Genomic DNA, 16,055 nt, shown 5'->3' on the forward strand with positions numbered 1-16,055 from the left:
TAAATGGCTCACGGCGTCCGCTGGTCTGGTTTCGGAATGCGAATCGGCGCGCCTTTTTCAGACCCTGACTGACGCGTCGCTGGTAATTTATTTTTTCCTTTTAGGAGGTGCCTCGCCGTTCCATGATGCGCTCCATTCGTTTACGTTCACGTAACTTTTCTTCCAACATGCCACAACTGTGCTCTTGCCACGGGCTGTTCGCTGTGCGTTGGAGCCTCCTCAAAGCTTCACTTTGCTTTGAGCAGTTTTTGCGGAAGTTGGGCGGTGCACGACCTTTGGATGATTCGAGCATTGCTTTCTGTAAACTGTTGCAACGCTAAACGCGTACTATGCTAAAGATGATTGTTGTGGGTCACCAATGCTGCAGACGCGATTATAACTATTTCTGATCACATCAGTGAAGTACATAAACCACAATAGGCTACCTCAAATTCCAGCGCGAATAAGCAAGCGGTTTAACCGCGATAAGCATTTTACTGTGCGCGTTTAGCATTGCAGCAGCTACTACTCATCATGCTCATCAAGTATCATCATGAATTTCATTTTGTGGCCCATTTTGCATCACCACATTAGGTTTCATATTGTTGCACTGTCTAACCAGGTAGTATAAATGTCGCTGCATTTCCTTTTTTTGAGGGGGGAGAGGGAATTATGGCTTCATTTAATTTAATTTTAATTTTAGGGGCGGAAAATTGTGTTTTCTTCTGAAAGTTTTTTTTTTTGTACTGATCATATGTGGTTCAACATTCGAAGGCATCTGATATTCAATTCGTATTTGAAAATTTATATATTCAGAGCCCCTACTTTGTCAGGGTAATTGTCTTTGAATGAATATGTGAACAAGGAATTAAGTTCCCTGGATGACAACACAAAAACAGTCTCGAAAAAATATAACGTAAACAGGTGCATGTTTGTTACATGAAGTGATAGATTTTCAATCTTCAAGCATTGGGAACGCATTCTATCCTAGCTATCCATTTAACAAGAGTGTGGTTTTTAATATCGGGTTAAGCATTTGAAAGAGTTTGTAGACAGGGACACTGCCAAACACCTTCGTTAAGTCTACATACAGTCAACTTGTTCACCCATATCAAGAGAACGAGAGACAAGAAATAAGATCAAATCAATTTATTTCACACCAATAGTCAAGAAAATGCATGCAAATCATCTGAGCCAGTAAGCCTTTCTGGCTATTCGATGGTTACAGCACGACGGATGAGACAAAGAAGTAAAGACATAACATGGCAGCTAGATGTGGGCCTATGTAGCAGGTACAAAAATCGATAGCATTACAACTCGACATTATACATACAAAAAGAAAAACTGAAATACATGAAAACTATACAATAGTTACAAAAAACGTAAAAAAGAAATGACTTGCATGCAAGAAAATCATTGCTACACACAGCAGAGTCATGTACTGATTACTTTAAAAAAACTTTCCGCAACTGAAAAATTACCAACCTTTAAGTTTGCAGGTTGTTTGTTCCAGCAGCAGCATAAGCAATAGTTCTACCATAAGCACTGTTAACTACTGGAAGGTTAAAAGGGTTGTTTGTTCAAAATTAAGCCACCAGCATAAGCAATAGTACTACCATAAACAAGGTTAAGCATTGGAAGGTTCGAAGGGCAGTTGAGAAATTAGCTTGTTGCACAAGGTCGCTAAATGAAAGCCAGTTCGTAATGCAAAGTTATCATGGAAACAGACCTTCGCTCATTAAATGCTACTTACAAGAAAGCAGTTGTTGACATGCCACTGAGGCTGCAGCGGTCCTTTCTGAGGTTGATGCGTTATAAATTGAAATATGCTTCATTCCAGAGAAGAAGCTTCCGCTCGCCAAGGTGCTATCAAGTGCCTTCATCGGAGAAAATGCCGGCATCTGTAGCTATGACGGGGAAGTACATGCTGTAAACATGGTTTTCTCCGTGGTCAGTGACGGCACGTGGGAACAATTGACAGCGGAAATGAGGCAGGATCTGCACCTAAGCACAATGTTAAAAAGATTAGGAAATGGTGCTTCAGTTGAACGGCCGCTCAAGTCATCAGAAGGCAAACTATCAGGTTGAAGGCCTCCTTCTAAAAAGCCTGCAAAGCCATAATACTGGCTAGCATGCGAGAGGAGATGCTAGAAAGGATCCACCACAGACACATGGGCATCAATAAGAACAAACTCAGCATGCAGCGTCTAGTTTTTTGGACCAGAATGAGTGCCAACATAGAGGAGTTTGTGAAGTGTAGTGTTTGCATGCAGTATGCATACATCCAACTACAAGAACCATTGAAAATGAATGCATCCTGTGTCTGAAAGACCATGTAACCAAGTCGGCATCAACATTTTCCACCATAGTGGAAAATCGTACTTGTGTTTCACAACGCGTTGTCCAATATGCCTGAAGTAGAACTGCAAGACTTATCGAAGTGTCATTGAACCAACAGTTTTTGTGTGGTACGGTATACCAATTGAAGTATGCACTGATAACTGTCCACAATTCACAAGTATACTTCGATGCGTTCACAAATTAAGCACTGCGACTTTAGGCAAACCCCATCGAGTCCATGATTCCCTGAACTGAATGGGCTCACTGAAAAGGGCATACAAATTGTCAAGCGAATACTAAAAAAAAAAAAAAAACACGGAACTTACACAAGATCTCTGGCCGGGACTGCCTGCTTCAGGACCACACCTTGAGTGCAGGCGTATGCCTGCGGAGATCCTCCAGGGCTGTGCGATCCGCATGACTCTGCCCTACACCTACACCAGTACCGAGGAGGTCAACAAGATATCAAGAACCACCTTGATGACTCTAGGACAACGAAGACATGACTATCGAACAGAAGTGCTCAGTGCTACTATTAAATTTTTTTTGTGTTCCTTTGTTTCTCAAACAAAGGGGGATGTATCGGTAGATGAACCACTGACCCAGAAACCATGGGCCATGTGCATATAATGCATCGCCGCAGAGAAAGATACTGCATCTCTCTAGGAAAGGAGGTACTTGCCCTCATCCATAGCCACTATAAATAGAGCACGCAACAAACACGGGCGTTCATTCCCCCTTGCCCGGCGTCGTGTCATGTTTTGGCGTCTGAACTGGACGGTGGGTGCGCAGGTGGGTCATGAGGAAGCGCTTCAGCGTGAATGACCACAAACACACGGGGCACTGGTAGGGGCCACCACCCATATGCCCAACTGTGTGGTCGCCCAGCTCCTGCTTCGTGGGGAATGTTGCGTAGCAAACGGAGCACGTAAACTCCTCTCCACCCGTGTGGACCATCATGTGCCTCACCAAGTCCGAGCTGCTGGCGAAGGAGCTTGGGCTTGGGCTGCACTGGCTCTGCTTTTTCGCTGTGTGGCTGTGCACATGCGTGTTCAGACTGGCGCGGGACTTGGTGGTGTAGGGGCACAGGTGGCAAGCAAGCACCGGTCGGCTGTTTATGCTGGACACGCTCTTGCAGCTTGCCTCGTCTGTTGTGGTGAACTGCTTGTCTGGTAGCGTGGTCGGTCCAGGACCTTCAACTTCCCTAACAACGTTCCCCTCTGGAGAGGGGCTGCGGGGTTCCTTTTTAATTTCAGTTAGAATTAAGCAACGTGACTCTGGAAAGAAAAAAGGACAAGAAAAACAACTAATGAACAACGTGAGCAGTCATGATGGAATTAGCGTTACATATTTCACACACACAAAAATAGGCACGCACAACTGCTCTCGCTTCTTATTTGCCTTCATACAGTTCTTTATTATGTGACACTCTGCCTAATTTATGCATTCCGTAACATTACCTCGCAAAGGACTGAAGCACAGGACATATGCAAGTCTGGTCAGTAATGCAGAGAACTGATCATACAACATGCTCCTTAAACATACAGTACATACTGCTTGCTTGTTGCAGGAAATCTATTCAGTCCCTTTGTTTACGCTACCACGCCTATGTACGTACTCTGAATAAATACGTTAATAAAGGAAGGTAAAGTATTTGTAAAGCTAAATTTTTGCTCTTAATAAAGAATCGATTTGGTAACAATGGCCTCCCACTGCTTTTGCTTCCTCTCGGGAAGTGAAACAATTCACACAACATACGAACAGTATGAATATAACATGAAAAATTTAACGGCAGCACAATACAGCTGGAAAATCCCAAACGACAATGCACTACAAGCATGAAATATGCCCACAGACGTGCAAGTTCAAGACAGAATGCGGCGAGTTGGCTGCAGTCATTGCCGACTCTCGTGAGCGACATACTACATGTGAAGTGTCTAAATCGGAGCAAGACACCAGGTCAAAGCAGGACCAAGAGACACTGAACAAACAGTGAAAAATACAGCACGCAGTGCTCAAAGAGCACGGTTTCTGCTTGATCTTTGCAGACTGGCGCTAAGCACAGACTCTTATTAACCAGTCTCTTGCCTCGCAGGACAAGGCATGGCAGTTTTAGGCACAACTGTGGCAGACGAGCGCTTCAGGACCTATTACTATTGAAAATATCACACTAAACAGTTTTCAATGCGCAAAAAACAAAAAGATTATACTTTGTTCACACTCTGTCCACTTTCTATACTGTTTATACCTTGTCTGGCAGCTTACTCTCACAAATTGGCAGACAGCAGAAAACAGCTTGCCCAAGCCCATGCATATGTGATTTCAATGTTGGGTACTGGCTCCGGTAGAGACTGCAGTTGTAACTTGAGGACATTACCTTCTGCGCTTGCTACTTTGTGTAGTTTCCACAATCTTAAGCTAAATTTCTAATGATGATGTGAACAGACCAACCTTTTTCTACACCTAACGGTTACATTTGCAGAGCACAATTAAAAAGATGCACCATCATCGGTGGGTCTACACTATACTTACTGTGCATGCAGTTTCATGTTAGTCTGCAAATGTCAGCAGCTCTAGGCACACGCTGCAGTTCACAGCATTTTGCAACAAATTTTACACATTTCTGATGCCACTGAGACTATAAGCAAGCCTACGGCATGAGCAAGCGCAATCAAAAGATGATTCACTCATGGGTTTTCACATGCCAGAGCAACACTTTGCACTGCCAGGGAGGCTAGTGAAGGGCTTTTCATCGATTTTTGCCACCTGGGGTTACTTGACACACAATGATATGCAAGTGCACTAGCATTTTTGCATTTTGCACCGTAGCTACTTCGAAGATATTACTGGTCCCCGTTAAAAGACACCAGTAACACCTTAATGCTTTTCAGCGTGCATCACTCTAGTTTGGAAGCTCATAACACGCTGCAGAGGTGGGCTATAGCATGATACAACTTAAAAAAGCAGCAGTTGTAAACACCGGACCACGGTCCGCCACACACTGTATTACTCCGCTAGCCAGTCACAAAAGTAAACGAAATCAGGTTTTGATCGTCTGGCTTTATTAAACAATCCAGGTGTCAAAAATAACTTTTTTCCTCGTGATTATCTTCTTGTTTAGGTGACAAGACAAGTTTTAACAACGGACTACTTTTCTGTCATGGAGGAATTATATGCGCCAGTCCTGAATGGGGGCGGAGCTTCACTTTGTGATTTTTTAATGTGCACAACTGTGTTAATTGTGCATGAAAGCATTCATGGCGAGCGAAAAACACACAAAAAATATACCGCTAAAAAGCATGTGTGATACACGGCTTCTACGTATAATGAACGCATGCACTTATGCCACATATTTTCTGTGTTCATCATTACATGTCTATTGCATGACGGCGCCACTGTGTCCGAATGTGCGTTTCTTCTGAGGTCTTTGACATTTCGCGCTGTACAGTTTTTTCACCACGGAAGCATCATGCACTCTGTGCAGGGAAGAAAGATATATGAATGCAATGTTTACGTGCAGGCACCCTGAAGTGGCGTTCAAGACATGTCAAGCGGTGCATCTTAGGAAACGCACTGCAGACAGCCAGCATCGACAATGGCACTTTACTGGGCTCAACAACACAAAATAAGAATTGAAACTGATAGAAAAGCAAACACGACAATGCACGGCCTGTTGCCTTGTAAAAGAACTACATGGCAGTAACTCATCAATACAAAAGTGCATAAACATACCTGCATCATATCAGTAGTTCCCATAACCCACAAGGCCCACTTCAACTGTGCTGCTTGTAAAAAAAGCCAGGCAATGTTGCTGCCACTTTTGTGCTGTGGCACTTGCATCTTGTTTACACACTCAAACAGTAAAAACTTAATAAAGCCAAGCTTGCAAAAAAAACAAAACTGCCTTCTTCAGTCTTTATCCCAGCATGTCGCTACTTCACTCACAGTTCTAGTATTGCAACAGGCTGCAGTGGCCACTCGTCGCTTAATTTACACAAGGCCTCTACATGAACTGTGAGTGTGTCTGCACTGTGCTTCAGAATTTTCCACGAAGCAGACATGCAATGGGCACACATTTCGTTGAAGCCAGAAAGTGCTGCTGAACGCATTTTCACCTTCCAACAAAATGTGCCGCTACTCGTTTCCAGAGATGTCACACTTTCCAGAAGAGGGCACAAGAAGCATTTCTCATCTGAAACATTTGTGCACTTGTTATAAAATCCTTATAATGCTAGTGCACCAACTGGCTGGCAAGAGGACACGATTCTTACGTGTTTGTGCGACAAGCTCCTACAGCGACTCGCCAGTTCATTCTTCAAACAGCACACAGCATTCAAAGTTCAGTCCGACATAAATACTAGATGTGCAACTCAGTACAGCTTGCCATTGTACGTGCAGAACATAATGCAGATTAGTGTGCTTTAGATACTGTCAGACACAACTCTGGAACGAAGCGGGAAATTCCCCTTAGAGGAGGGACCCTCTAACGAATGGCACTGACTAATTAACCACAACAACATTGATGCCATTTGTTGGAAGGCCTCCTCTGAGGCATACCTGCCACACTGCACATGAAAGAGAGAAACATTGCAACATCTGAGATCAGCCTGCAAGCCACCATGGAGCAAGTTCAATGTGCTAGCTAGACTAGACAAAAAAAGAAAAAAGCACACAAGGGTCACCATGCACTTTTCAAGCATACATTGAGAGAACGCTCGTGAATGTTAAACTTAACACACGAGTCAGTTTAGTTCCTTGACAAATCACCGAAGAGAAAGAAGCCACTCTTTTAAAGTGCATATCATTGTGCTGGTGTTGAAAACAAATGCGTACTTTAAATGAAAGCCAAGCTCTGCAAGCTGTTGACAGCCTTTGGCGCTTGTAGCAGACTAGCACATGTGTCGATGGTAACAACCTGCTACTAAGTTACAGACAAGCAAAGTCAGGTCCTAAGGGTTCAGGAATCGGAAATTATTCAGAGAAGGAAAGCTGCCAGACGAAGAATAACTCAAGCTCGGCTCAATGTAAATTTAACGGCAGATAAAAGAGCCAAGAATTGAAAGTTGACATAGATAAGCATGTTTATCATGGCAAGGGACACTCCAGGAGAGAAAGCTTAAAGGAGTATAGGCACCTAACTTTTGGGTGTGTTTTCTTCCCTGCAATGAGGCATAAGGCATTATTATACATTAATTACCTCGTGGTATTCTCCTATGACTGCTAAATAATTTGTAATCACATTTTTTTCTCGTGCTGTTTTCGTTTCAACAGCTGAACAATGACTGTGACGTCAAAGAGTGGTTATAGGTCACATGAGGCATGAAAAACTGCAATATAAATGGTGCTTCTATATTCGTTGTCATTACAGCTCCTGAGGAAGGCTGGCTTCAGCACTGTAGTGAATTAAAATGATAGAGTAGTGATTATATCGCAGTTTTTCCATGCCTCACATGACATATAGACCTCCTGCATGTTTGCAAACAAGGTGGCGCTGCAGTCGCTAGTGGGCTCGCAGTAGGCAAAAGGCCAAAGAGTGGCGTCATGGAGAGGTGTTGAGCGTGGGTTTTCAAGGCTTGTAGACGCATTTTCAGTTCCTGCGAATCACAGCAATGGCTAATGCTTTCAATTTACTAATTTCTCGAAGTACATGAGCTCGCGTTGGCCACGTGTGGCATATTCAGAGAAATAGTTCGCCACTGTGTATTGTATATACGGTTAGTAGTAAACAGAAAGCATTTCTGCTGTTGATTTATACGCTAGGCATTGAATAAAATAGGAAGTTTTTGACACTCTGCTCTAGCCAGAATGATTTTACTTCGGGACCGCAGTGAGAGGATGCGCTGGCGTTCTTTCAGCGGAGCAGACGTGCGCTCACCGTCTGCTGACATACGTAGGTGTCGTGCTGTGCGAAAAGTGGGGACAGCGTCGCGTCCCCATTCTCCTCGGTGTCACTTAAGCGCTGTTTTTAGCCACAGGATCACGCATCAGCCAGGCCGACTTCCCTCTCTCCCTGGTTAAACTGGTCGATATGGTGAAAATTTTTGATTTCTGGAATTATTTTCTTTCTTAGCCCTGGGGTGTTCTGTTTCGTGACGAAAAATTATAGCAAAATATTCAGTAGAAATTTATAAATTACGCTTTCTAGATGTGCGGTCATCGAAAACTGTGAGGTAATTTCTTTGATTTATTTGAGGCTTTCTTTGAGTTCAGTGTCGCATTTCTTTAACCAAAGCACGAGCGAACAAAAACGAGGGAATAAACGTTAAGGTTCGTTTTCTGACCTTTCACATTTTCTGCGATTGGCACCACTCACATCTTCGTAATTTCGTAATGCATGAAAATAGAATGATTCTATTTGTCACAAACGATTCCTGAGACAATGAAGAGTGTAATAAATCTCTCGATTTTTTACCTACACGTGCAGCGTCATCATAGAGAACAGGGCTTTGTGAACATGCTGGCATAAAAGAATTTCCGAACTTTCCACTTATTTAAGACCTTGGGGTGACTTGACAAGGGTGTTAATTATAATTACTTAAGAACTGCACCCCGTATTGCTAAAAATAAAACGCATTACTGAAACTAGCGTAGCAAGTTCATATTTGCCCCAAATTTAGTTACATATCGCATGCATAAATAACGAAAACACTTTTCCTTGGCGCGTCTCCTCTCAATCTCACCACGTGTCTCTTAGCAGCACGCCTGCGGCTGCTTCTTTCCAAGCAAGCTTCGCGATCATGGACTACATCATGAAACATGACATAAGCATGATACAATGAAAAAGCATGTGGCTTTTAGCACACTTAAGGTACGCTATTCTAAGCACGCCAACGTGACCGCGCAAGTACTTACAAGACTTTTTTTCTACTCGAATCAAATAATTATGTCGGTCATATTAAAGAACACTTTCATGTAAATATTCAATGCCATAAAACGCGCCATTAAAACATACTGTGCCATTAACAAAAGAACGCATTCCTTGGGGGTGAGTGAACCTGCCGGCGTCCCGTGCACACAGACTCAAGGTGATAAATACGTGTGCAGCTACATATGTGTTTTTTCCTTGCGCAGTTATAAGTGTACTATGCTGATGTTCAGATGAATGGATGCAGTAACTTGCATGCTATTAAGTACATTGAGTGGCAGTGCTGATAGACTCCCAGACTTCACGCTTTATAAACTACCGCAGCCCATTCCCTGTTAGCCAGTTTCCTAATGTGGTATTTATCTGTGAGAAACCTATCGAGGCTAATTTAAATTTCCTTTTATGCTACTATGCAGATCCAACAGTGACGCGGCTGGTCAATACATGCTGCTTCTGCAGTGCGCAGGCATGATATGCAGCCGCCGGTAGCTGCAGCAGCTGCGGTAGGCACGGGCAGGCGGAACCTGTTTTGCCTACCATGCGAAAGTCGCTGCTGACATCAGTGCCATCGCATCTTTGTGACGTCACGGGGTGAAGGAGGTCTATAACCACACTTTGACTACTGTTGAAACCGAAACAGCATGACAGGAAAACTATATTATAAATTATTTAGCGGTCATAGGCGAATACCCCGTGGCAACTGATGCATAACAGTGTTTTCTACACCATTGCAGAGAAGAAAATATGCCACCAAAATTAGATGTCTATACTTCTTTAAGAAACACAATGCGTTCCTTCAATACAGAACGAGAGCAACAACAATGAATTTTGAAATGACCTCAAGCATTTCTAGTGAGGCGAGCTGAACCGGGCTAAAGAACACGCTGCCAGTATGCAACGAAAATAACGCAGGCCAGAGCCAACAGGGAAAAGGATACACTCAAAGAGTGAGCAATATGTCACAGTAGTGTTTGTACTTTTTTACTCTGACCTCAGTGCGCTTTGTTTCTTCTGACGAGTAAAGGACATGGTGTCCCTTAACCACAGCAATGACACTCAAGCATTTACCACAGCAGTTAGAGAAAGCGCATAATAATATCACTAAATCCTTAACACATGCACTGGCAGTGGAATAATTTTTTTTTCTTTTTTACCGGCAACAGCCGGTTACAAGGGCTTCAGCTGGAGCAGTGAAAATGGCTATTTTATCGAAAGGTGGCAAGGGCCGATGTGCTGCAGTATAGTACTTATAAGATGAGAGCACAATAAATAAAAGGAAACAAATGCCGTCGTTCACACTGAAGAAAACCACCTCAACAGAATACGCTTTGCAAATTGTTTTGGCAGCTTTCAGAAGCTGAGTTTTCTAAATTAAGAGTGTATATGTGCCAAGTTCTAGTTGCACATTGTTGCTCTGTGGTGAAGCCCCCGAAATTAGTAAACATAAATCTCCACACCAACCACGTGACATGGTATTGGCCTACACCGCATAAATTATTTGCATTTCTCCTTTCATAGCACTCTGGCTTCCATTTCAGCCACCAAAAAGTGGCTATGGATTCAAAATTTAGTTCAAACCGAGGCTCACAACAACTACACATTAGCCACTCCTTTATTCACTGTCAATCTGGCTCTTTAATGGTGTCTTCGACTAGTCACTTCCGTGATCCGGTTAGGATCTGGCAGAGTGGGAGCTGCTCTCGCTCTGAGCGCATAGCGAGACCAGTCAAGCCGAATGGTCAGCGAGTTTTTAGAGCGGAAGCACAGGAGGCAGAAGGGGGACGTAACTTCCGGAACCACTATGCGGCACCACTGCTGATGTCAACAGTAGCCGCACGTAAAGTCCCTTGATTACCTTTAGCCGCACGTGGCCGCACACAGTTTGCATCATGGTCGCTGCTTAGCCTGTGTCGATCGCTACACCGGCTTTCCGTCCTCACGGGATGCTCATTTTTCGAACATCGCCTTGTGGATAGCACTGTCGTGCTCGCCTGAGCTGCTGCTGGAATCGCTGTTGTCATGCGACAGCAACGCAGACCGCGTTTCTGGCGTAGTTATCCGGCGTTTCTTGGACATTTTGCCTCACACAGCGCAGCACCCGCACAACACAACACACCAAGGACGGTACTACTGTGCCAAAACCCTACACTTGCTTCTGCCTACACGCAGGGGACACCGAGGCCTCACACCGCTTTAGCGAAATGGCGGAAGTGGCTCGATCTGTCACGTGGATTCATCTCGGAGCCGCTCCGACTTTTTTCTCGGAGCGCGTCAGAGCGCTCCGAGCTGGAGGCGAGTGCTCAAAAAGAACCAGCCGAATGTAGTCAGAGCGGCCGGTTTCGACCAGCCGAATGTGCGGTCGCCTCTCAGAGCGCTCTAGAGCGATCTAAAGCGACCAGCCGAAGACACCATAAGTGTGCTGGTGGAAGAATTCTAAGGTGGAAATTTCACAAGTGGGACCATTTGGAACTTCCCGGTTTAGAAAAAAAAAGACTGGAAATTTCAATTAGAACCATGCAATTGGATATTTCAGATGGTTCTAACTGGGTTTTGAAATTGGTTCCAAATGTGCCTTTAATCAACTTACATATTATTAAGGTGCAAAAGGAAAACTGATTTGTGAGGACTGCAGGGCGGTGCTCAGCCTGGTGCCAATGTTTTCGAAGGAGAATTGAAACTGTGGGAAGTGCATATGCTGTCATGTAAATCAAGACAAATGCACGCACAAGCATACACCACACACAAGAAACACATACTATGGTCAGACACTAATAGCATTAGCACATGTGTGAACATCCACAGAACACACTTCTGCTCCCATACATGTGCCCTACTTATGACACACTCATACTGGGGTCAGTGGTGCTTGCCTATTGGGCAGAGTTATTAAACCGAAAGCTTTACTAGGCTATGTCAACAAGGTCATGTCCGCAAAACGTGTCCACAGCAGTTATGAGGAATTTAGAAGAGGTAGCGCGAGATGAATGGCTGTAATCGAAAGAGGATGATGCGAGGTTGGTGTCGAAAAAAGAATTATGTCAATAAGTTGATTAGTTAATTAATTTTGAGCCAAAAATGTCCAAAAAGTTGGCGGAGCCAGGCCAACATGTGGCGCTGGTTTTCTGCCGGTTTGCTGCTTATCAACAGCCGCCATTGGCCGCCGCGCGCGGGGAGGGAATGCGGTTCTGCAGCTGCTCAAGGCCAGCACCAAGAGCAATGCGACAGAGCCGCGCAGCAAAAATGCAACCACACTGTAGCATGCCTGATATTTCGTTTGTTTTGCATTTATGGTGCCATGCTTTGGTTGCAATTGTAAGTCGACCCTCTCCACTTCAGATTTTAAAATTTTGAAAAATAGGCTGACCTACAATCGTGCAAATATACTACACCAACATCCTACAGAGCATTTTAAAGAAGATAGCATGCAACCCATAATTTGGTGTCCATCTGGTACCTCTAAGGGGTACCTGATTTTAAGCACAAATGCGTAACATCAAAATGTGTTAGGATGGCTGCTGCAAAATAGTTAATAAAGTGGCAGACTGGTATTTGTTTATCTTTGAAAATGACAAAAAATACAGGCAGAAGTGATTCTGTGCACCTTTCAGGCTATCTGCATGTTTTTTAGGCTGTTTTCCAAGACGAACAAGGTGAATTCTCAGTTTTTTTTTCCTTGCGGACTTTCAGTTTCAAATACTCCGCTGCTTTTGCAGGATTTCAGTGCTTGCAATACCTTCCCCTCGATTACCTGCTGTGTCGGCCCCATTGTGATGAGTGCGCCCAAGTCTCCTTTCACTTCGCATCATGCCTGGGTCGCCTGGTGTCACGCAGTGGTATTGGGTGGCACAAGGTCAAGTGGCGCAGAAACAATTCCTTTTTTGTGAATACTTCTGGGCAGAGGTAGCATTTGTGTGACTCTTCACTACGAGAAGTAGGGGCTTGTACCATGGGTCGCACCTTCCTGTGCGTCTCGTGAGTCGCCACGTGCATCGACAACATCCTGGCAGAGCTGCACCACGCGTGACAGACAGTGCACCTGAAGGATGGCCCGCATTGGTGTCTCTGCACATGCCGCGTAAAGTGCGTCCGGTGGCGCGTCGAGTAGATGCAGAACTGGCAACAATAGAACCCTTGACTGTTGCGCTCAGGCACGACGGGGCCACTGATGTTGGAGCAGGAGGCCTCGGGCTCTCGCTCGCCAGAAGGTGGTGCCACTGGACCGGCAGTTTCACTCCCACCAGAGGAGTCGAGGGCACCTTCTCCTGGCTCTTGCTTCACCACAACGTTCCACCACCCTGGGGCGAAACGAGAGAAACGTTAATGACCAGAGAGTAAAAGGCCATCAATACAATTTACCGTTTCTTTGGCCCATACTGATAAACCTCTCCAGTTTTTACAGAGCACCCTTTAAATCGACAACATTTCCCTGTATAGGGATGCTGTGGGGAAAAGGAATTTTATGGCTCTTTGTAACTATGCCTGTGCTTTTCTGGCAGCAGAAAATGCTTGTGCAGTTCAGAAAACTGCATTTTAAAATTTTAAAAGTATTTCCTGCCACTCAATTCAAACTTGCGACCTCAAAACAAAAAACTAGTCTGCAATCGCCATTTGAAAATGAATGTCCGTCTAGCACATACTTAAGAGATTTGTGCACTAAAAATGTCTTGTCACTCAGTTTATTTGCATTTCACTTTCTATAGCCGGATAGAAGTCAAGAAAAATGCCGCTTTTTCTTGTCAAAGGACCCACTTCCAGCCAACAGCATCCGCAGATTCACATGGACCTGCTAGCGTCACAATGCAGGGAGAGTAGCATGACAATGCACGGAGGGGACTATCCCCTTTCAGATGCTACTCCCTGTATTGTCACGCTACCAGGCTCATGAGAGTTGGTTGATGCCATTGCCTGGAAGTGGGTTCTTTGATGGAGAAAAGCTGCTTCGTTCCTGAGTTGCATCAGGCTACAGCAAGCTGTTTTCATAGGTAGCCTCTTTGTAATGCAAACATGGTAATCTAATAATACAGGCCAAATCCAATTTTTCCTCCATTTGCCTTCAAATGTTCATAAGTAGCAACAATGACAAAAAATGAAAAAGAAGTGAATAAACTTCACTACCTGTGTGCATAGATGTCTGTTCTGCTTGCAACGGAGCACGCTATTTAAGGCAAAATACCTGCTTAGAATACGGCTTACAATCCTTCATAAGTGCAAGCCTCGGCCTGCCACTCGTCAAACATTTCAAGCAAAAGCACCCATTCAGAACTCGTCAGTAGCTTCACGTTACAGCTTAAAAACGTACCACCACATTCCCTCAAGTAAGTAATCTACTACTCAATATAAATCCATCCTTCTTGTCACATCAATGAGGAACATTTCAGTTAGCCACCCAATACAGTGCAGCTACTTAACCCATTAACCACCAACACTGAGCTGTGCTTGTAATAGAAAATTGTACGAATACTACCAATGACGAGGCACACTCATTCAGCCTGATGCCGCCCTGCTCCCACCGCCCAAGAGGAGTAAGAGTAATGATCAGCAATTGCATTGGTTGCAATTTTATACACTAGATGGCAGTAGTTGTCCACGAAACGCATTTTACGCCTTTAGCACATTTTAAGCCTGTCAATAGTCATTTTCGCCAAAGATCACAAAAAAATTTGACGATTTTGGTATGTTTTTGTGAGTTCATTTGGTGGTTAAAGGGCTAACGGAATACTGAGGACAAATTATAGTTGGCCTCCATCGACATCTTGTCACGTTCTAGTGGCAAAGAGGTTACGTTTACTGAAAATAAGTTTTCATAAACTAGAAAAGGCCAGGAATCGAAATGTCATCATCATTGGCTATTCTCACTGGCAAGCAATGACACCAAGACCCTATTTTTTGGGGGGCAGATCCCTAGTCCAGTCCATGTTGCCACTCGCTTGCATGCGGTGTGATCAGAGTCTTCTTTGACGTCACAAGCATGAATCGAGTGGAGGGATGCAATATAGGTCCCATTTCTAAATTGAGTTCTCTAAGCAGTAAATGGGTCCTGTGCTACCCACCATGCATCGACACAGCCACAAAAAGCCATAGAATCAATTCTTACTAAGAAAAAAACTGGATGGTTGGTGCAGTTTTCAGTGTCCCTATAAATACTAAGGAAAATTTCTGTTCTCAGTAAAAGTCGATTGTTGGGCTTCCTGTGGCTCTGCTGATGCTTGTTTGGCAGTGAGAGATGCTCTCACTGCTAATACGGACTTAAGCTTGGAGAATTTTTTTCCCACACCCCCGACCCAAACTCATGAGGTTGGTTACGACATCGTAGGTTGTGGGTTTGCTCTGTTTAATTTTTTCTTTAGTGTTTCCTGTATGCTAAATGTGCTCTAGCAGCCATGGTACAAGACTTGCGCAAATGTTCAAGTGAATAACCTTCCGTTCTGATTCATTCAACAAGAAGCCTCAACTAGTTCAAGTGAATAACCCTCTGTTCTGTTTCATTCAACAAGAAGCGTCAACTAACATCACTCCAGTATACCAGTATAAAATGATCAGTGGTGACGGTACCTACCTGTCTTCCATATTTCGCTCTTTTTACAGCTTACAAGAACTTCACTTTTTGTCAACGGCAACCACTTGGTCATTTAGAAGTGGTTATCTAGGGGACAACTTCACTTTCTCCTCAGTGTCCCTTTACAATAAAACTTGCTGAAATTTGCACACACGATTCTGTAAAAGATGGTGCAACATCTTCTGGAAAGTTTCAGCTCCAAACCAGCACCTTGCCTACCTCACTCCTAGCCTGTATTAATTCAATATATGTTTGTCATTTCCAAGGGTAACACTCAAAACTTGAAAACATATCCGTACAAGGAACTCAAGTTTT

The 16,055-nt window shown here is 44.0% G+C and overlaps 1 protein-coding gene across 1 annotated transcript; it reads right to left on the reverse strand.

Moving 5' to 3' along the window:
• Positions 1-1,113: 1,113 nt before the first annotated feature.
• On the reverse strand, positions 1,114-13,569 carry LOC144107936 (uncharacterized). The gene is made up of 2 exons (XM_077641174.1): positions 12,933-13,569; positions 1,114-3,596 (listed from the first exon to the last, which is right to left on the reverse strand). Exons 1-2 carry the CDS (start codon positions 12,988-12,990, stop codon positions 3,049-3,051), a joined length of 606 nt encoding a protein of 201 aa, XP_077497300.1. The 5' UTR covers positions 12,991-13,569; the 3' UTR covers positions 1,114-3,048.
• Between the last annotated feature and the right edge of the window lie 2,486 nt (positions 13,570-16,055).

This window comes from Amblyomma americanum, chromosome 10 (genome assembly GCF_052857255.1).
Source record: "Amblyomma americanum isolate KBUSLIRL-KWMA chromosome 10, ASM5285725v1, whole genome shotgun sequence".
Taxonomy (NCBI): Eukaryota; Metazoa; Arthropoda; class Arachnida; order Ixodida; family Ixodidae; genus Amblyomma; species Amblyomma americanum.